The following is a 22,359-nucleotide window of genomic DNA, read 5'->3' as shown; positions in this document are numbered from 1 at the left end:
ACACTCCAGTTGTCGATTCTCCTTTTGATAATTCACCGCTCCTCAATGAGGTACTAGCCAAGGCGGCTGAGCACTTTCAGATTGTCACCCAAGAGGTACAGGAGGAAAAGGACTTTGCAGAACAAATCATTGGGGACAAAGACAGTGGCCCAGTTTATTCCTCTACTGACATCAGTGCAGTGCAGAATACAACCATCTTTAGAGGCCCCTAACCTCTCACAGGCTGTAAACTCATGTATAGAGAAATTTAGACCCGCTCCTTCAGACCCATTATATATTAGAGGACAACTGAAGCCAGACTCTCTAGTTGTGACTACAACTAGAAAGAGCGGGCACACCCCTTTCTTCCTCTGAGGCTCCACCCGATAAGAAGAGCAAAAGGATTTACGCCATGGGTAGAAAGGTGGCATCTGCTGCGGTTTATCAAACCAGAATAACGAACAATGCAACACTTTTGGGCCGTTACAACTGCCACAAGTGGGAAGAAATGTCGGTGTTACTTTCGTCTGCCCCATTGCCACTGAAGTGACAGCTAGCACAGGTCCCTCTAGATGGGAGGGCAGTGTCTAGCTATCTTAAGACCATCGTTAACGCGGTGGACAATGCCGGAAGAGTCATTGCGCATGCCTTTTATTAAAAGGCATGCATGGCTGCGCCAGTCAGGTTTTAGACCTGTAAGAGGATTCAATTCAACACTACAGCTAAGTCAATGCCTAGTCTGGGATACTGAATGGAAACTCTTATTGATATATCTTTATGTCCAGTTCATGCGTTCTGGATGACTACCCCTATATAACACCCCTCTCTTGGAATCCCCCTGACCCCACTGAGCCAAGAAGTAGTTCTGTTTTGCAAGTTAAAAGGTTTATTTGAGAATTTAAACACTATATATATATATCACACTTTATAATAAATTAATAATTGGATATCACAATTAATCTGAGCAGTAATCAATAATGGATAGTCTGGCACTACCATACTTGTGAATAGGAACAGAAGAATAAGGTGGTAGAGAATACTTTATATAAGTTCAGATGGATGTAATGTTGAATGAAAAATGCAATACAGAAAATACTCAATATGATTTCAACAAAACAATGTAATCACTTTTCTCTGGCAATCCCCTCCCCCCTTTATGCAATGCAAGGAAATGGAAGGAAAGCACACAGTTCTCAGAAATGCAATCAAATGTAATTCAGTTCACCCCAGCAAGCTTAGACTACAGAAGTTTGAAACACAGGCCCAAAATGCTTTTATATGTGCTGGCAATGAAGTGAAAAATATGCTAAAATGCTTTTAATTCCCTCTAGAGGTTCAGGGTGAGTGGTATCTAGTTAATATTAGTCCAGGCTCACTCTAGCAATGATTCAGGGATGGTTCTTAAGAGGCAAACGAATTTTTAGCAAGGAAAGCAAGAAAACTTCTGTTTTCACACGTGGAGAAATTTGCAAATCGCGGCAAATTCGCAAGTGTGTTTTTCGCGATTGCGGCAAAACTATAGGGGGTAGGAATGCGGTTCTAGGTTCGTAGAAAAGCCAAGATTCCCAGCTTTCAGAGGAAAGTTACTGCAAGTCTCTAAGACAAACGGTCACGGAGATATGAGCGATATGGTAAAGGTCGTTTTTCAGATTTGAAATTTTAAAGTTCAAAAAGACAAGTGACAGCTAGCAACTAGAAAATGACAGGGGACAGTTAGGAGGCAGTTCTACTTAGATTAAAATAGATTGAATTATATTATTTTAACTAAGAGATTGGTTCTGCACAGTTCTGCGAGGTACTCACAATATATTTAGAAATAGAATGGGCCTCGCCACGGATCTGGTCAGGTTTTCTTCACTCGCCATGGACGGTCTGCGCACAGCGTCTGGGTCAGCTCTGCTCTGCCTCTGGTTCTGCAAACTGCTCTGCTTCTCTGGGTACAGCACTGCTTCTGGATCTTTCTGCACAGCTTTCTCTGGACCCAGCGCTGATCTGCACGGCTCCTGGAAGTTGCTATCGCTGTTAGGTTTGCTGGATGCTGAGGCCCACTGAGAAGAGTTCTCAGTTTGTGGGTTTAGGCCCTTGCTTTGAGTTCTGAATCAAGTTCTTTGGAGTTTTAAAGTCTAAGTGTTGAATCTAGTATCTTCTGGATGTTGTGTGGTCCGGCAGAGCGCGTTGCAGCAAATGGAATTGAATGTCTCTATCTGTCCTGGCTGTCTGCTTTTATGTGTTTTGAAAATGGGTGTGTGTGCAGCATCACTAGGATCTACCCCTCTCCACTTGTCATTGGCCACTTCATCCTCTTCCCCTTGATTGGGGGAATGAAATGAAGTGTCGTCATGATGAGGTCTGTTTATGGTACAGAGAACCCACCCCTGTCAAATTACACACAATCTATATTTTGACCCAAAAGACATATTTGCACAGGTACACATTTGTTTAAAATTACATGCACCCATCACATATCACAGGAGGTATACCCTGTCCAAATCTGCTCTTCCTGGGAGCTTGCATTCAGAAATGGCGACATTTGCACTTTTTAACTGGTTTCGCAATATCGGACATTACCCCAAATTTACACACATGTGCGCAAGGAGTATGGACATTAATTGATGAAGTGTCAGATTTTTAACATGCATACATTTTAAGTAATACCCTCAACTGCTAGCTTGCCCCCAGAACATCACACAAATTGGAGTTTGGGCTTGAATTGAAGGTACATTTTTTAAATTAAGGCTCTCAAAGTTATACATTTCTGTCATTTGATTACAAAGAGTTATCAGTGTTTCTGTAAAATATATATTTTGCTTTCAATTCAGTTCTCAGAGTGTTGGGGTCCGCCTCCAAGACTTGGGTGGGTCAGTCACATGTGTCTTCTGGCAGGCAGGCCTTTGTTGACAGGAAACAGTCAACATCAACATATCCTATTCAATTGCAAGAGCCTATTGTGTGGTCTCCAGGAGGCTCCCAGCCAGTCTGCCTTCTATCAATCAAGAGGTCATGTGAGATTCTAACTCCTGGTGTGAATCTCTAGAGGTGAGAGGGTTTCCCAGGCTTCAGGCCTCTGGGAACAGCAGGTGGCTAATTTTTAATTAAAATGCAGCCTTTGAAGTCAGCTGAGTCAAATCCCTTTGTCAGCAACTGCACTCAGTTCTCCTGTCAGAGTTTAGACCGCTAGCGCCGCCTTGAGGATTTTGTTGGTACTGCATGCAATTTTGGGATCTTTCTTGGATTAATGCATTCTAAACAGGAATGGTTCTTACATGGTAGTAAATCCTTGCTTAACATTGTTTTGATGGGGCTCCTTACAGTAGGATGGTTATGTGGAACCCCACTAAAGGGTTGAATCTTTAAAGTGGTCCAATGAGCCACGATTTCAGCAACTTTTTGACATCAGTAACAGTGGATTTTGTTAACAAAGATCTTTCTTTACACTGGTGGGTGGCAAGTTAGGTAACCATTTTGCTGTGCGCACAAACTGCGTGGTTCTCATGGATTCTGGCGCACTTGTGGGCTTTTTGGCCATCTTGGATTTTCTAAGCCCACAGCACCAAATGTTGCAGCATGATAGTCCAAACGTGGGTCAGGACACCCAACAGACCAGAAACGCAGGCCACCCTAAAACATGCCTATTGAACCTAACGTGCTCTTTGGTAAGGCCGTCGAAGACGCCCTTAAAACAGCAAAGGACGAGTATGACACACTTAAATCTTTGGGTCAACTCACCAACAAGGGTGTCCAGTCATTAGTTCGAAAACAAATGGATTAAATGCAATACATTCAAGTCAAAAGGACCGAAAAAAAAGACAATGCCTTTTTTTTTGGGATAAAATATTGTATTGTTTTGTAGGTACAAACAAACACAACAACGGTAAGTAGTTGACATTTGGTCACTATACTTAAATAACTTAAATATTTAAACATTTAAACACACAGGTATACACTTCTTCCTGGCATCTGATTTATGTTTGCATATGTTGTGAGGTCGTTATATCTAATGTTTCTTGAGTTCGTTTCGATGGCTTGTATCAGTTCACTGCTCGGCGCTCAGTGTCCCCATGGCTCTTCTTTGTTTGCCTTCAGTTGTCCTCCCATCTTTGCCATATCTTGGCCGCTTTCTCTGGGCATCCCCTTGTGGTGTACACCCTCGCTTCCATTGGGACACATGTCCACATCCGTTACCCATTTAGCATATTGTGGCGGTGTGGCTGAGCCCCATAATTGAGCTATATTTCTCTTTGCGAGACTTGTGGTCGTTGCAAACATGAGCTTTTCAAATCTGGATAGCTCTATACCCGCATCTATTCCCAGTATCAGGAGTTTGGGGTCCATCGGTATTTCACGGCCAAGTACTGTTGACAGCCTATCACAGCATTGTTGCCAAAAGTCTTGTATCCGCGGGCATTCCCATAAAATGTGAAAGAAGGTTCCTCTCGGGTGGTGACATTTTAGGCAGTTGGGGTCCGTCGGCCTTCCCCATTGGTACAAGGCCTCTCTGGGATAGTAAATCCTGTGTAGGATTTTAAGCTGGACTTGCCTGATTCTGGCTGAAATTGCTGATTCTCGGGGGTACATAAGTGCCACTGTCCAATCCTTTGCTTGTATTTGACCCACATCTCTTTCCCATTTCTCTAAGTTCTATGAGCTCCTTCGTGGCAAACGAGTTGATGGCATTGTACATTGTGGATGTTACTTTGTGTCCAATTCGTTCCATCACTATGTTCCTCTTGATCGGGGTGCATTCTGGCACATTTGGTAGGTCTATTTCGCTTGCAGTGAGTGCGTGTCTTATCTGTATGTAGTGGAAGTTCTCTGTGATGGGAAAATTGAATTCGTCCTTCAGGACTTGGAATGTCTTGGTTTCTCCATCCTGTACCAAATCTTCTAATGTCTTTATCCCCGCCTCCTCCCAGGCTACCCATTTGGGAATTTCTTTAAGTTCCGGGAGGTGTTTATTACACCACGGGGGTTGTTTCAATGTGACCTTCCCCTCCCATCCCAGGTATTTATGCGCATCTATCCAAATCTGCGTTCTCTGAGCCACCATTGTCGGTGTGGCTTGTCGGGTTTTCTTTAGATGGAGGCTTTCTAGCGGGGTGATTCCATGGTCCGTCTGGGTGTCTGCTCTGTTGTGTGGTATCATTGGATCGGCATGCAGGTTATCATTCACCACTGACATTTGGGCTGCCCAGTAATCCGTCTGCAGGTGTGGAAGTCCGATTCCTCCCTCCCATATTTAGCGCTGTAGGGTTTTAAGAGCAATTCGTGGATGCCCCCCTCCCCATAACAGTTTCCTGAGTGATTCATCTATTTTGTGGAATTCTATTTTGGGTATGTATAGCGGTGCGTTCTGGAGAACGTACAGGAATCGGGGGAGGGCCAACATCTTGAATAAGGCGGCTCTTCCCAGTAGGGTGAGTGGAAGGGTCATCCAGTGCTTCACGTAATTTACGAATCTATCCCTTACTGGGTGCAGGTTTTTCTCTATATACTGTTAGGTCTGTTGAGATTTGTATCCCTAGATATCGGAACTGTTCTTCCTCGGTCTTAAATGGGCTGTTATCTAGAGTCGTTGCATCGAGACCCTTTATTGGAAAAATCAAGGATTTGTCATAGTTTACCCTTAACCCGCTAAAGGTTCCATATGTGTTTAGTATATTCGTTACAATGGGACAGGAGACTGCTGGGTCACTGAGGTTGATTAGGAGATCTGCATATAAGGACATGTCGTCCCAATTCTGTGCCCATTGGAACCCTTTCCAATCCAGGGACTCTCTTAGCATTATCGCTAGTGGTTCAATTGCGAGTGCAAATAACATTGCAGAGGGGACATCCCTGTCTGGTGCCCTTCCCAAGTTCTATGGTTCGCGAGGACCCGCCGTTGACTCGAATTTCTGCTATCGGGGCGTTGTATAGGAGTTTGACCCAGTTTGTGAATTGCTCCCCAAACCCCATTTTGCCCATGACGAGCCTCAGGGCCTCCCAATGGACTGAATAGAAGGCCATCTCGAAGTCGATAGTAAGCAGTGCTAATGGGTCCTGTATGAAGTCTGTGAATATTCATTTGCGTGGATCTTTGTGGCATGAAGCCGCATTGGTCCGGGTGGACTAGGAAGGGTATCACTGTTTGCAATCTGTTGGCCAGTATTTTGCTAGTATTTTGGCTTCGGTGTTAATGAGAGAGATTGGGCGGTACGAGCTGCATGCGTCTGGAGGTTTGCCTTCTTTGTGTATCACTACTATGTTGGCTTTCCTTAGGTCCACTGGTAGGATGCCCTTCTCCTTTGCCTGTAAGAACATTTTAAGCATATGTGGCGCCACTTCTCGGGTACCAATTTTCTTCCATATTTCTACTGGAAGGCCATTGGGCCTTGGGGTTTTCCCATTCTGAAGCTGGGAGATGGCTGTCGTCAATTCCTCCTTCGTTATTGCGGCTTCAAGGTTCAGCCTCTGGGTTTCGTTTAGTGCTGGGATGTTCGCTGTGTCCAATATGGTGGGGTCCAGCGGAATCGTCGGTGGCGCGATTAGACTTTCATAGTAGGACGCAAAGGCCTCTGCTATGCTGGAGTCCATTGAGACCCATTCAGTGTTTGTGATGCCTATCCGACGCACCTGGAGGTGGCTTTCCTCTCCTTTCCAGCCTTCCAGCCATGCCAGTATTTTGCTGGCTTTGTCTCTTGTTTCGTATATCCTTGCACGTGTAGTTCTGTGCGCCTGTTTTGCGCATGTCAGCGCCACGTTGTATAGTTTCTTTTGTGCCACTTGTAGAGATGTGTTGTCATCTGCTGTTCCTCACGTCTGCTTCTTCCACTTCTCGCCGGTGTGATTTTTTTTTTTTTTTTTTTTTTTTTAAATGTGCTGTAGTCCAGCTCAGAATTTCACCCCTTAGAGTTGCCTTATATGCTTCCCATACTATTCCAGCATCGTCCACAGAATCCTGATTTAGTTCAAAGTACGTCGCGGTCGCTTCTTGGATTTTCTCCGTCAGTTCTGGGAATCTTAGGTAGTATGCATTCAATCGCTACCTCGGTGGGGGTTGGGGTCTTTCTGTCTCGAGCAGCATCATGAGTGGGGAGTGATCTGATATTCCTCGGGGCTGCAGAGTTGCCTCAATTACTTTGTGCACATTTACACCGGGGAGGAAGTACTAGTCTATCCTGGACATCGACCCGTGTGCACCCGAGTGGAAAGAGAATTGTTTCTCGTCTGGATGGAGGTCCCTCCATGCGTCTTTCAGGCCCTGTGCTGATGCAAAGCTGGCCAACTTGATCGGTCGTGACGGATTTCTTCCTCTTTGATGTGTGCGATCCTCAGTGCTGCTCATCACCTCCATTGAAGTCCCTGCCCATCACCAGTCTAGTTTAAACATCTTACATACACATTGAAAACACATTTTTGTCGTTATTGTAAGAACAAGATGTTGGTAGAAACCCCTGAGCACTTAGTCATGCACTGTGAAGGCCTACAAGAAATTAGATGTTTTTTCTTGGAAGATTTTAAAGTGATGGGAGTTACTATTACCTCGTCAGAATGTTGGAATTGGGAGCTAATAGGAGAACAAACCAAGCTTGTAGTTGCTGCTATGAAAATGTTATAAACTGTCCTATGAAAAACCTCGAAGTAGAGATAGTTTTGGAATGAACTATGGAGTGTTTGTAAATGGGATGTATGATGATGTTAAATTTTATTTTGTAAATGCTTATTTTGAGAAGAAATGAGTTAAGGAAATGATTAAAGCGGTAATGCGTTTTTAATTTTTTCATTTATGAATTTCCTTTATTTTTTGTCTTTCTGTCTGCTTTATGAAACCAATAAAACATTTAAATAAAAAATATATCAACGAAGTATGTTTTGTATCTTTGACCAGCTGTACCGTTTAGGCAGGACCCCCCTACTGCTCACCCCTATGCCCATATAAGCCATCGCAGCCGCAGGATCACATTCCCATAGTCAATCTGCCTAGCCAGCTGTACCCCGCTTGCTAAGATGCACCACAAAGTGCCTATGACAAATACATCCCCCACGCCTTTCCTGCCCTCCTTTTTCTGTGCCCCACCTGCCACACAAACTGATGCCAAAAGCCTCCGACGACCTCTCAATCGCCAAGCACCAGACCTAAGAAGTTGCATTACCGCACAGAGCCCCCCACCTGTATACCTCACGCCCAAGGCATGAGAAACCAACTACTAGGCGCCCCATCTCATCACATGACAACTGCTACTGAACCCAAGCCAAAAATCCCAAAAACCCTCTTGCACCGAAGCTCAAGACTACCGTCCCGCCTAGCACCAACAAAGCAACTAATAGACCATCCCCTACAAAGACCCAACTCGCACCCTCTGCCCCCTCCACCCAACTCAAATACGCCCTAATTAATGCACAATCACTCCCAGCACACGCCATCAAGATCAGAGACATGCTCACTGACCTGGATCTTCTTGCCATTGCTGAAATGTGGTTACACGAAGCTTCTGGCCCCTCCATCAGTCTACCCCTCCCACCAGGATACACCAATTTCCACAAGGACAGAACCTGCAACAAAGGAGGTGGGGTGGCCCTCATTACCAAAGACTCCCTGACCATTTGACAAGTAAATTCACTGTCTGATGACAACACAGATGCCATATCTGTCAAACTCCCTCTCACCTAATACTATCTCCCTCCACATAATCTCACCCCCCTGCTTCCATACTAGACTTCAGAGTGAATCTCCTTCACCAGTTAGACAACATAAAACATAACACCAAAGCCATCCTCTTGGGTGACTTCAACCTTGGCTTCAAAGACCCAAAGGACAAAGCAAAGCCCTTGCTAAGGCACTCCACGATCTGGGCATTCTCCAGAGAGTCACTGACCCGACTCGCACAAAAGGTTGCATACTAGATTAGACAGCTGACCACAACTGCGACATCACCTCATACACTTCCACATTACTACTAAAAACACCATTGAACCAAATATGTTCACTCACCCTGCTCTGGCCAGAACCTCTCAGCTCCTCGCCAAAGAAAGGATCATCCATCTCATTGAGACCTCGACCCTTAAGCCCCCGATCTCCAATGACCCCCCCCCCTGGCTTTGGTAGAGCTCTACAACTCCACCATCAGAACTGCGGTAGACGCCATTGCCCTGGTAGAAAGTAAAAAGGCTAAGACCAAGAAACATGCCAACTCATGGTTCACTCAAGAATTAATCAACCTAAGATCACTCAAGCGCTCCGTGCTCACCACATGGCAAACCTGCTCGACCCTTAAGGCCTACAAAACTCTAGCCACACAATATAAAAAGGAAATCACCCAGGCCAAATCCTCATCATACAATTTGATGATCTCTAACGCTAAATCAGAGTCTAAAGAACTCTTTGCGATATTCAAAGAACTGGCAGCCCCACCTAGTAACACACAGGAAACTGCGAAAGATGAAACATGGTGTAACAACATACAAACTGCCATGCTGAATAAAATAGACACCCTCCAGTAAAGAATCAACTCCCAGTATCGGGCACTGCCCAAGACAAGTGCTCCCTCTACTGCATTATTTAACCATCGCAACAAAGAGACAAAGTCCTTCTCCTTCAGAGAAGTAAAGGAGACGGAAGGCCTAGACATTAAACATATCAAGCCATCCTCATGCAAGGGTGACATCTGCCCCGCTGCCCTTATCAAAGACTGTGCAGACTCACTAACCCCTTTCCTCACAGCCTTTATCAAGGCTTGATTCTCATCGGGTATCGTACCCCCAGCCCTCAGTCCTGCCCGTTATTCAAGAAACCCTCCCTTGATCCTGACTCACAGAATAACTACAGGCCAATAACTACTGTTCCCTTCCTGCTCAAGATACTTGACAAAGCTACCTACTTGCAGATCCAACACTTTCTGGAAAGCAATACGATACTAGGCAAGAGGCAATCAGGCTTCCATCCTTGCCATGGGACTGAGACCGCCCTACTCGACCTTAAAAACCAATTGGGTGATACTATGGACAAAGGTAAACCAGCACTGCTCCTGGATCTGTCTGCAGCTTTGGATCTAGTAGATCACAAGACCCTCTGCAGACGCTTTTGGCGTGCAGCCCATTTCTCCCATGAAGCCACATCATGGATCCCCTTCTTCCTTGAAGGAAGACTTGAGTTTTCTCTAACCAGGCATGTGCTACCCCGACTCCCATCCACTGCTGAGTCCCCCAGGGCTCCTGTACCTCACCCACCCTATACAATATATTTACCCTACCCCTCTTCAATGATCTAGACTATCATGGCATAACCTACTCCAACTATGCCGATGATATGCAGGTTCTGCTACCACTCTCAGGCTCCTATGAACAGGACGCAGCCACTCAACGAAACATGCACCCTGATCCAGGCTTGGATGGCAGCAAACAGTCTGTGCCTCAATAGGGACAAAGCAGAATTACTCTTGGGAGGCCCAAAAGAAATCCTCAAGCTCGACAGTAAAAACTCCTTCAGCATTGAGAACACTAATCAGCACTTAGTCAGCAATCAAAACACTCAGTCTTCCTGGACTCCACCCTCTCTCTGACGTGGGAAGTAAACGCCATCTCGTCATCCATTGTACTGACAACCAAGATCATGAATGCGGTCAAACCATACCTTTCATCCAAAAACTTTCTAAACATAGCTAGAACTACAATTGGAGCCAAGTTAGACTACTGCAACACCCTGCTTCTAGGCACATCATCCAAAAACATCAATAAACTGCAAATCACACAAAATAACGCAATGATAGCTGCACTAAGCATTCCGAAAAGGGAACACCTTTCCTAAGCGAGAAGGGACGCCCACTGGCTCCCAGTTAGAGAGCGGATACTCTTTAAGACCCTGTCCATCACACACATGAGCCTCTCTCTGATCCTCCATAACTATCTGAAAGAATCCACCGTGCCAAGTCAAACAGACACAATCAGGCCCAACTCTCCGACCAGCTCTCAATCCCATAGAGCCAAGGCTGGAGGCGCAAGCTTCCCTTTCTTGGCACCAAAGAATTGAAACACGGTATCCAATATTCCTTAGGAAGGATACCTCATTGACAACGTTCCGGAGAGCGCTCAAAACTAAGCTCTTTAACTAGCCTTGCCTGCATGTATGTACGTAAGAACCAACAGCCTCCCATGGAACCTGAGAACCTGTCCTATCCTTACCCTGTTCTCTGCAACTATATGTATTTCCAGGACTATGTTACTGCATACATATTTTGCCTCCTACTTTAATGTTAAGCAAAGCTGTATGTAACAGCACCACTATGCCTCAGGGCTGTTAGGCTCTTTATAAATTCTAATAAATAAAAAATAACTAAATGGACCCATGCTGCAGAAAAATAGTTATGGTAAGTAAATTTTTCTTTCTCTAAAAATTGCTAAAAGGGTACCTTTCTTTTCAAAAGTGAAACTGCCTGTGTACTATAATGAATAATGGAATTTCTCGTGTTGAGTAATTTTATGTAATCTATTTAATATTTTAAATGGTTATTTGATGCACATTTTGCTCATCTACTTTCTTTTATGCTACTTTACTTTAGGTATTGTATCAGCAGTGCTTTGACTTCAGTGTATGAAATTCCTCTTACAAATGCGCATTTACCACTTCAGGATAGTGATCCACACAATGATAAGAACCCTAAAATGGTAGTCCTTGATGCTGGTCGTTTCCAGGTATGTTTTCTTTCAGGAATGCTACAGCCCAGAAGTCTAGTTATTTTCTCTGATTACCTGCTTTTTTTGTGTTTTTTTAAACATATAGCCAATGTCCTTCCTGGGTCCAGCGATCTTCCGTTCCTAACTTAGTTTGCTTCCTGTGCTGGGACTAGAGCATAGACTATTGGTACATCTTTCTGTATACACCACAAAGGTTTTGCTCACCATTTCAAAGTGTCGTGTTTCGAAGTTTAAATATTATTGTACCATTTTTGTTACGACTTCCAATCTAAAGAAAATGTGTAAAGCGGGCTCATGAAAAAAATATTCTTAGATTCATGAATTTAATATTTTCATTTTTTTTCATGCCATTTCAGATCAGGGTTTTTGTGATCACATGTATTTTCTTGTGGAGTATCCACGCCAGTTAATTGGTCTGTTTCTTGCAAAGTTCAGTTGAATAGTTGTGCACATGTGAACCTTGAATTTAAGGTTCTTGTTCCCTTCGTCAAATGGTTTACTAAAATATTCACATACTATTGTTGCAAATTCAAATGTTCCCGTCTGATTACAGAATGCAGAGTGGCTTGGTCACTATCCTCATGATATGAACCTCTTCATATCCAGAAGCTCTCAGCCGATCCTTCCTCTTAGACTAATTAGTGCCTGATCTCCATCACTCCTTTCCTGAGCAAACTCCTGGAAAAGCTGGACATCGCCCAGCTTAATCTACATACTGAATCTGTTGGTTGCCTCCATGACCAGCAGTCTGACTTCAGAGCTGCCAAAAGCACAGACACTGCTCTCCTGAACACCCGTGAAGACTTGCTCTTCAATCCTGACTCTAATCTCCCTTCTGTTCTCATTCTCCTCAATCTATCCTCTGCTTTTGACACGGTCAACCATGCCATCCTGCTCATTTGCCTACGCAACAACCTTGGTATTACTGATCAGGCCCCGGCCTTGTTGACCTCCTTTCTCACTGACCGACCCACTCAGGTCCAACTGGGGTCTTTCCCCTCTTCTGTCTCTCTACTTGGTGTTCGCCAGGGGTCTAGCCTCTCCCCCTGGCTCTTCAATCACTAGATAGCAACTCTTGCACACTGCATTGTTACTTTCTGCTCCAATTTTCAATGTTATGCAGATGACACTCTGCTCTCTTTCAGGCTCCCCTCAGCCACCTCTGCTTCTTCTTTCATACCAGACTGTCTGGCCGCAATTCAGGAACGGTGTGCTGCCAATGATCTGCTTTAATGCCAGTAAGACTGAGATCCTCCTCATTGGGACATCAGCTCCCTCCTTTCATCTCGCTCTCTGGCTGCCCACTTTGGGACCTCTTCCTGCTCCTTCCTGTAAGGCTAAGAACCTTGGTGTCATCTCCTTCTCTCCTCACATCTGACATCTCTAAGAAGTCAAACTATCAGCTGTGCCTCCTCAGAGGTATTCTTCCTTTTCTCACTTTCCCCCAGAAGCTCACGGTCTCCAGAGCTCTGGTCCTCTCTAGGCTGGACTATTGCAACAGACTCTTTATAAATCTTCATGTCTCAACTCTTCAACCTTTACAATTTATCCAGAAAAGGACTGTGACACTTGTCCTTGTCGTCAAACCCAGGGACCCCATCTCTCCAGTGCTGAAATCTCATCACGGTCTCCCTGTGGCTGCAAGGATCAAGTGCAAGGCCCTCTGCATCGTCCACAAGGCTTTTTGGGTCCTGGTACCGCTCTACCTCCAACTTTCTCTTCCAAAACATCTTCCTTCTTGAGCTCTCTGCTCATCCACCTCGAACTCTGAGGGTCAGACGTTTCTCCAAGCAGAGAGCTTGAGGAAGATCTATCGCCTTGTCTGGGGCCCTTCCTCTGGAACAGCCTCCCTGCGCCTCTCAAACTTGCACAGAACCACTTCTGGTTCCGGAAGCAACTTGTGAGCTTCCTCTTCACTTCCGCTTTCTCTCTTCCTCATCCCTGCTAATGCAGCTGACTGCTCCACGCAAAGCTCAACTGGTCACCGTCTGAACTCTGTCCCAGGCTTCATCATGTCCAGTTGCTCTTGCACTGCCTCTGGCCTCCCCATCACTTAAGGGTCTATCTGCAACCCTACAGTCCCTGCTCTCTGCACTTATGAGCCGCCCGCTGGCTGCGCTTGTGAGTTAATTGCACTTTCGACTAACCCCCCCAACACCCCCTTCGGCTCCCCTTTAGCACTTCTCCCCTGCACTTGAGCAATCTGAAAAACGAGGCCTAGTAAGATCGTTATTTTATCCTCCCTTTGTTTTCCCCCATCCTTTTCTTGTCGCGCCTAGAAACACTTGTGTACAATCGCGTTATAAATGCCACAGCATGTATCATATCTTTGAATGCCGAGTGGGGGTTGCTTCTTTAACTCAATGTTCATTTACTATTGCATTGGGAAACGTTGGCCCCAGGTTCCATAAAATGCAGTTTTCACTTGTCCTATGTTAGGACTGATTTTCTCCAGCATTGGATCTTTCATGGATTCACATGCTTGGAATATTCCCCGTCGTCAGGCTGGGAATCCTCGGTAAGTTATATAGACATTTTCCATAGGAAAAAATCTGACACTTTTGTGTCCTATCCATGTCGTTTTGGGCCGCGCACGCCGGCGCCACTAGGACGTAGGGGTATATATAGCTCCGCCCCGCGGTTCCCTCAGATTTCAACCGTCTTCCAAAGTGGTGGGATTACCTCGCGTATCTATTTGGTTAGGCTGTTCTTTCTACTTCTGCGACTGTTCTTTTCAAGAAGAATGTCTGGAAAGGCGTTGCTTCGTCCATGTGCCACGTGCGGCCTTAAGGTGGTGTACGAAGGGGATGGTCATATGGACTGCATTTACTGCCTTCATCCTCACCACACGGCAGACACTTGTGAAATCTGTCAGTTTTTCTCCCAAAAAACCCTCAAAGATTGTAAAAGACGCCTGGTCGATTGGCTCAACGACGGAGCGGGTGGGTACCCGGCATCGGAGGTGGGCTCCACGGCCTCTAGAAGTAAGTCGGAAACCCCCGACGAAGAAGGCACGTGCTGCCGAAAAACAAACCACGGAGTCGGCCGGAAAACGGCCCTCGGAGAAACATTCGAAGGCCTCCTCTTCACACAAGGCGCCGTCTTCCTCCTCATCTAAAAAGGAGAGAAAATAATCATCTAAATCCTCCTCAGGAGACCGTCATAAGTCTACCTTGAGTCGAGAGGCCGCGGCCAGCAAGTCGGCCCCGAAAGCGGCGGGAACACCTCAAGGCCCTGCGCCATTGGCTTCGCCGACGGCCCGCTCATCGACGCCTGTGTCATCGGCGGCTCCTCCCGCATGTCAGACTGCGGCGGTAGGAAACATATCGTCGATGGTGGTCCCGTCGATGGGATGGCAACCAGAGGTTTTCGATCCCGTTCCGCCGGAGGCCCTGCTTCAACCAGAGGCGACTTTCTCCATCTCGTCGGCTGACAAACGCGACACCGTCGCGCGCCCAACCAATCTGGGTCTGCAGCCGACCAGCGCAATGTCCCTCTTGGGTGTGGGTTCCATCCCTACTACCTCGTCATTACTGAACCCCCAGGCGGTTCTGTCCTTGAGGGTGCTAAATACGCTACAGAAACTATTACAGCGTTTGGACACACAAATACCCCAGCCTGGGGCCCCAACACGGATACAGTCTATGCCATTCGTCGACGAGCCGGGCCCGGCTCCTCGCTCGGCGACCAGGATTACGGCCGCTTCCCACGTGCCGGAAGATTGTCCTACCCTGCAAGAAGAACTACAGGTCTCTGACCGTGAGGGATCAGGTTCAGACATCTCACGATCCCCCTCAAGGGACCCAACTTGGGACTTTGAAGCGGACATGGAAGCTCCGAGAAGCCCGGCACATCCATCGCCGCCTGACGACGTGGGTGCATTCCATGCCATGATGAGTAAGGCGTGTTCGGAGTATGGCCTAGTTCCTGAAGAGGAGAAAAAGGATTGCTTTCTTTTTGATCTTATGGGCAAGAGAAGGAAATCCATATTCGCCATCCCGATTTTGGATCATGTCTGGCAAGAGGGCCTGAAGACCATGCGGCACCCGTTCTCTGAACCGGCAGTGAAAGCTCGTTTGGAGAAGAAGTTTAAGGCTCCGGAATCGACTCCGAAGTGCCTGACGTCTCATCCTTTGCCGGAGTCGGTGGTATCGGCGGCGGCGAGAAAGGCCAGGTCTCAACATAAATGCACAACCCCTCCAGACAACGAGGCCAGGAGACAGGACGCTTTCGGCAAGAAGGTGCTGTCCGTCGGCACGACTACGGTTAGAGCAGCAAACTCCTTGGCTATTATGTCTAGGTATGACAGGGAAATGTGGCACCGACTGGCTCCTATCTTGGAGCATTTGCCCGAGGAACATAGAAAGTCCACAATGTTGCTAGTGCAATATAAAGTTTTAGATATGCCGTGCGAAGGGGAGCAACTGTTCGGTGAAAAAGTTGATGAGGCATTGAAGGGCATGAAAGAGGATACTGACACGACAAGGTCACTCTGAGCCCTGCAGAGTGGTAGGAATTTTCGTTCCTTTCAGAGGGGCCTCTGGTAACTCCCGGTTTGGGTCATCTAGAGACCGAGGTTTCAGCAGACCCTCCTACTCGTCCCAAGGCTACAGGCGTGCGGCCCAGTCCTCTCGTAGAGGAAGAGATTACCAAACCTCCAGACGACGGAGTGCCTACCCTTCGTCGACGAAAGATAAACAAACCAAGAACCAACAATGACATGCTTCAGGGCGTCCTGGGGAGTAGAGTGTCTTGTCGCATCGACGAGTGGGAGCGCATAACATACCGATGGGTTTTGGACACGATTCATCTCGGCCACTCTACAGTTAAAGGACAAGCCACCACACATTCCACTGTTGTTCTCGGCCCAGCCCCACCTTCAAATACTACTACAGGAGGTGGCGCTTATGCTGCAGAAAGGGGCAATAGAACTGGTCTCGGTGGCAGAAAAAGGACAGGGAGTGTACTCCCGGTACTTTGTCGTCAAGAAACCAAATGGAAAATGGCGTCCCATTCTGGATCTACGAGCGCTCAACAAACTGCTCAAGAATTTAAAATTCAAAATGCCGACGCTTCAGGAGGTGATGCGATCGATACAACCCGGAGTTTATTTGTCGTCACTAGACCTTCAGGACGCATACTTCCATATCCCGATGCGTCGACGGCACAAAAGAGTTCTGCGGTTTGTCGTCGGATGAACACACTATCAGTTCAAGGTCCTCCCGTTCGGCCTGAAATGGTCCCCCAGGACGTTCACCAAATGTCTGGCTCCAATAAAAGCCTGGTTAAGAAAGTAAGGTCACCATGTGTACCCTTATTTAGACGATTGGCTAGTGAGGGGTCTGTCTCCAGGAAGGGCACAAGAAAGCCTAGATGCCACTCTGTCCCTCCTGCAACGTTTGGGCTTCGCAGTGAACTTCGACAAGTCCTCGTTAAAGCCTTCAAGGAACTTGGTCTTTTTAAGAGCAGAGTTCCACACAGTCGGGACTGGTGAAGCCATCCCTCGAAAGGATTCACAGACTGCAACAAAAGGCAACGGAATGGGAGATTGACGTCAAAGTGTCAGTACGAAGGTTCATGTCCCTGCTGGGTACCATGTCGTCCTGCATACCCTTGATAAACAACTGTTGCCTCTTCATGAGGCCTCTTCAGGAATTCTTGGCGGATCGATGGGCACAGAGTCGAGGTCGCTGGTCGGACAAGTTCACCATCAACGCCCAGCTCGTGCAGGCGCTTCAATGGTGGAGAATCTCCATACACCTAACGAAGGGAATGCCCTTACTGAAGCCTGCGTTCCAGAAGACACTGGTTACGGATGCTTCTAACTGGGTTGGGAGCTCATCTGGACTCCTTACAGGTTCAGGGTCATTGGTCATCGGAAGAGTCCTCCCTCCACATCAACCTGCTAGAGCTGAGGGCGGTGCGTTGGACCCTGAAATCCTTTCTGCCACAGAGAAGGGGCTCAGTGGTGAGAATGACGGACAACACGACAACCATGTTTTATCTACGGAAGTAGGGAGGTACTCGCTCCAGGAGCCTGTCGACGGAAGCCCAGGAGATTTGGCATTGGGCCACGACATACGTCTGTTGGCGTTCCACTTACCAGGAATAAAAAATGTGCAAGCAGACGCTCTCAGCAGAGAGATGAATTGTCTACACGAATGGGAACTGAACGATCAGCAACTGCACCGGGTCTTCGCGGAATGGGGTCATCCGGCCCTCTATCTCTTTGCGACAAGGGACAACAAGAAATGCTCCCAGTACGCGAGCAGGTGGACACAACTAGACTCGCTAGGGGACACCTCCTTCCCGTGGATGGGCAAGTTTCTGTATGCCTTCCCCCCATTCACTCTCATCCGTCAGACTCTTCAATAGATCCACAGATATCCTTGTCGGGTGATCCTGGTGGCCCCGTATTGGGCCAGACAAGTGTGGTTCTCCGATCTACTTCACCTCTCAGCGGCAGAGCCAATGAGGTTCCAGAAGATCCCCAACCTTCTGTCTCAGGAGGAAGCGACCGTTTGGCATCACGACCCGGACAACCTCAGTCTGACGGCCTGGTTCCTGATTTTGCCGCGTTAGCGATTCCATCGTATTGCCGTCGTATTTTGCAAGCCGCAAGGGCACCTTCCACGAACGCTTCATACACATACAAATGGAAAAGGTTCTGCATATGGTGCACAGGTCAACCAGGTCTGGTCCCGCGGACAATCACACCGGAACAACTCCTACTATACTTGCTGCTCCTGGCAAATAACGGGTTATCTGTTTCATCCATACAGGTGCATTTAGCTGCCATCTCGAGATTTACTCGGAAGAGACATTCCACTCCACTGTTCAGTGCCCGCCTAGTTAAACACTTCCTTAAAGGGTTGTTTAGAACCTTTCCTCCCAAGAAGAAGTTTCCTCCCATCTGGAGTCTGAACTTGGTCCTGGCAGCCCTGATGAAACCGACTTTTGAACCAATGTCGACGACATTAAAATTCTTGTCTTGGAAATTGGCTTTCCTGGTGGCCATTACTTCTGCTTGTCGCCTGTCGGAAATACAAGCTCTAGTGATCGACCGTCGGTATTTGTGGTTTTTCAGTTAGTCGTGCTGGCCACTAACCCACATTGCATACCTAAAGTACCTTCCGTGTTCCATAAACACGCTGCTATAGTGTTGCCTACATTCTTTCCAACAGTCTTCAGTGGCAGAGAAGACTCTCCATACATTGGACGTGAAAAGAGCTTTGAAATTTTATCTCCATCGCACTTAAAGCTTCAGAGACGGGAGACAACTCTTCGTAACTTATGGTCCTGCGGCTAGGGGTAAAGTGATTTCAAGATAAGGACTATCCAGATGGGTGTCTTTTCTTATTGTCATTCCAAGGCTGGAAAGCCACTAGAAAAGCGCCCAAGGGCCCATTCGACAAGATCTACATCGTCGACGGCTTTGTGGTCCTGAATTCCGCTGGGGGACATCTGCCAGGCGGCTTCCTGGTCGGTACCACACACGTTTACCCAGCATTACTGTCTCGCACAGCAACATGCTGAAGATACACAGATGGGGCGTGCAGTACTACGTCACCTGTTCCAATAAGGTAAGCCCCAAGTGGGGGTTACACCCTTTGGCAACTATGCTTAAGTGTTGTGTCTTTCACTGTTAACGTACTATAATGTGATGTGTTACCATGGTAAATATGCGTTGTGATTATTGTGATGTTCTCCAGCATGGGGTCTGGCATGGATTCACATGCTCATGAATATTCCCCGTCGTCAGGCTGGGAATCCTCGGTAAAGAAAAATCAGTATCAGTTTCGTTTGTCTTTCGTAGTAGTAAACAAACGTTGATCTCTGCGTCATACTGACCACAGCCAATGACTGCCATTTCCCTATGCCCCGCCTCTGGCAGCCATCTTCAGATTTTTACCGCACGTTCAAGTGTTGGGAGTCCTCGTGCTTAGCTCTCGAGCTTTTGCTGCATGTTTCGCGCTTTTTCAGGTGAATTTTCACATTTTTTCGGTTAATCGAGCCTCAAGCTCCACAGTTTCTACTTCCGTTAACGGGTACCCGTTGTGGGATTTTCCTACGCCCCTCAAGGGTGAAGATTTCGCCGAATCAACCTCTTGGAGGATTCCAGATGATTTGCGGCCTACTTCAAGATGGCCCAGGACGCAAGTTCGTCACCCGGACCCAAGCTGTTTCGCAGCTGCCCTGGATGCGGGCTGCAGAATGTGTTTAAGGGGGACGAACATTTGCGATGCCTCTACTGTCTTCATGGGGACAAGTCTCATGTAGAGAAGGACTGCCAGTTCTGCAAGAATTTGTCGGAGCGGACCATGAGGGACCGTCGATCCCGTCTCGCCAGCTGGTTGGAGAAGGGCTCAACGGGTGAGAAGAAGAAGAAAGGGTCAGAGCGGGCTTCTAAGTCCTGTGCGGGCGCCCCGGCGACAGGGGCCCAACACCAGGCCAAGCGCCGCGAGTCCGCTGGCTCCGGGAGCGCCGAAAGGTCGGGCTCTTCGGTCGCCAGGCAGGGCGCACCTTCCCCGGCACAGTCAACCACGAGCCAGCGCTCCGGTTCGGGGAAGAGGAAGTCCGAGACCCCGGGTAAGCTTCGGGAGAAGCCCTGTCCGATCTCGGGAGAGGGGGAGCGAGGCGTCGCCCCTCCCCCTAAGGAGAAGGCCCAGGACGCACCTAAGGTGGTGAAGGCCCCTACCCAGCAGGCAAAGGCCTCTATCGAGGCGATTGCGGAGACTCTGGCCAAGCCGGCAGAGACCCCGCCAGCGGAGACTGCCTCCGGGACTAGAGTTTCCCTGCCACCAAGGAGGGAATCCTCTTTTCAGCCCATCGTCATGGCCCCCGTGATGGAAAAGGGGGGGGGGGCACGGTAGCCTCCTCGAGCTCGGAGTCAGCCTCGGAGGGGGAACTGACCGAGGTCGTGAGGAATCTCGAAGTCCAATTCGAGAAGATTCAATCCCGCAAGGAAGATCCTCGGGAGATAACCGAGGAAGAGCAGCCTTCCCTTCTGGCGCAGCCGGAACCTAGGCCTCAGGATAGCTTGGTGGCCATTTTGTTTGCGATCCAGTCCTTATGCTCTGTGATAAGGACGAGATTACCACGGCCCAGGCCGGAGGACCCGCAACCTTGCCCGTCGGGAAGTCCTCGGAACAAACGACGGAGGACCCAACCCTCTCCTCCACTCGTCCCAGTAAGGCCTGCAGTTCCCTCCTCATCCTCCCACGAGTCGGGAGATGACGGTGCGGTGGGCTCGACGACGGGTTGCGACGGCGACGACGGAACGGGTCTCCCGTCGCACAGGCCTCTCCGCCCGACGAGATTGGCTCATTCCACGCCATGATCGCCAGGGCGTCCAAATTGTTCCAGCTCTGCCCGGAGGAGCAGAAAAAAGGTTTCCTCTATCAGTGCCGGGAGGCCAAGAGGAAGACTGTCATCGCGGTGCCTCTAATCGATGACATCTGGGAGGAGGGCCTGTCGGTACTCAAGAACCCCTCCACGGCACCAGCCAAACTGGACCGGTATGAGAAGAAGTACCGGGTCCCCGAGACCGCTCCCCTGTGCCTCAGGGCCCAGCCAACGCCAGACTCGGTCGTCTCGGCGGCGAAGAAGAAGGCGGCGGGGTCAGGAGCCTCAACGTCGAATTCCCCTCCGGACGGCGAGGGAAGGAAGTTGGACGCCATGGGGCGACGGGTCATTTCGCCGGCGGCGACGACGATCAAAGCGGCCCAACGCCCTGGCGATCGTGGCCCGTTACGACAGGGAGCTCTGGTTTAAGCTGGCCCCCATATTGGACTTCCTACCGGACGACAAGAGGTCCGAGGCCCTGGAAATACTTCAAGAAGGCGAGGTGGCGTCGGACCACGCCATAACGGTGGCAACCGATATTGCCGATACCGGGTTCCGCCAGCTGGGCAACAGTGTTTGCCTACGACGACGGGGTTGGCTCCGGGCGACAGACTTCCGTCAGGACGTCCAGACCAGGGTGTTGGACATGCCGTTCAATGGCAGCTACTTGTTCGGGAAGGCGGTGGACAAATCCCTCCAAGCCATAAATACTGACGCGGAGACCTCCCGCGCCCTAGGAGCCCTTCAGCAACAACGGCTCTTTCGGAGCTCCGGAGGCAGACAGGGTGCCTCCAAGGGATCCAGCGGTGGCTCGTCCTACCGCCAGGCGGCACGCTCCTCGTCTCAGGAGGCCTACAGGGGTCGCGGCAAGGAGGGAGTGCCTCGCCTCCGTCGGCAAGGTGGCCAGGGCGGCAAGACCACCACCTCCAAGCAGGACTGAACCGGCCGTGGTCTCGGGCCCCCACCGAAGCACCCCGGTGGGAGGCCGGCTGACGAAGTTCGTCGGCGTGTGGAAGTCCATCTCCACCGACCTTTGGGTGCTGGATACCCTGGCAAGAGGACACTCTATCGCATTCCTGAAGAAGTGCCCTCGCGTCTCCACCTGTGGCCAGGAAGGAAAATCACGTCCCGCAACTGCTGTTGGAAGTACGGGCGATGCTCAGGAAAGGCGCCATCGAGCTTGTCCCGAAGAGGCTCCGTGGGGTACTCAAGGTACTTCCTCGTCAGGAAGAAGACGGGCGGCTGGACCCCTATCCTGGACCTTCGTCGTTTGAACAAATAAATCAGGTCACAAAAGTTCAGGGTGGTCACCCTCCAGCACGTACTGGGACAGCTGGAGGAAGGCGACTTTCTATAGTCGTTGGA

The 22,359-nt window shown here is 48.6% G+C and overlaps 1 protein-coding gene across 1 annotated transcript in view; it reads left to right on the top strand.

Annotated features, from left to right (window-relative positions):
- The window catches only part of MAEL (maelstrom spermatogenic transposon silencer), a 1,183,486-nt gene that overhangs the window by 958,636 nt on the left and 202,491 nt on the right, over positions 1-22,359 (top strand). Inside the window, exon 10 of the mRNA XM_069635969.1 lies at positions 11,514-11,646. Coding sequence (XP_069492070.1) covers positions 11,514-11,646 — 133 coding nt within the window. The remainder of the gene's footprint in view (positions 1-11,513; positions 11,647-22,359) is intronic.

This window comes from Ambystoma mexicanum, chromosome 7p (genome assembly GCF_040938575.1).
Source record: "Ambystoma mexicanum isolate Mex_15411 chromosome 7p, UKY_AmexF1_1, whole genome shotgun sequence".
NCBI classification, from domain to species: Eukaryota; Metazoa; Chordata; class Amphibia; order Caudata; family Ambystomatidae; genus Ambystoma; species Ambystoma mexicanum.
Note: the sequence above shows the minus strand (reverse complement) of the source record. Positions and strands in the feature narration are given on the sequence as shown.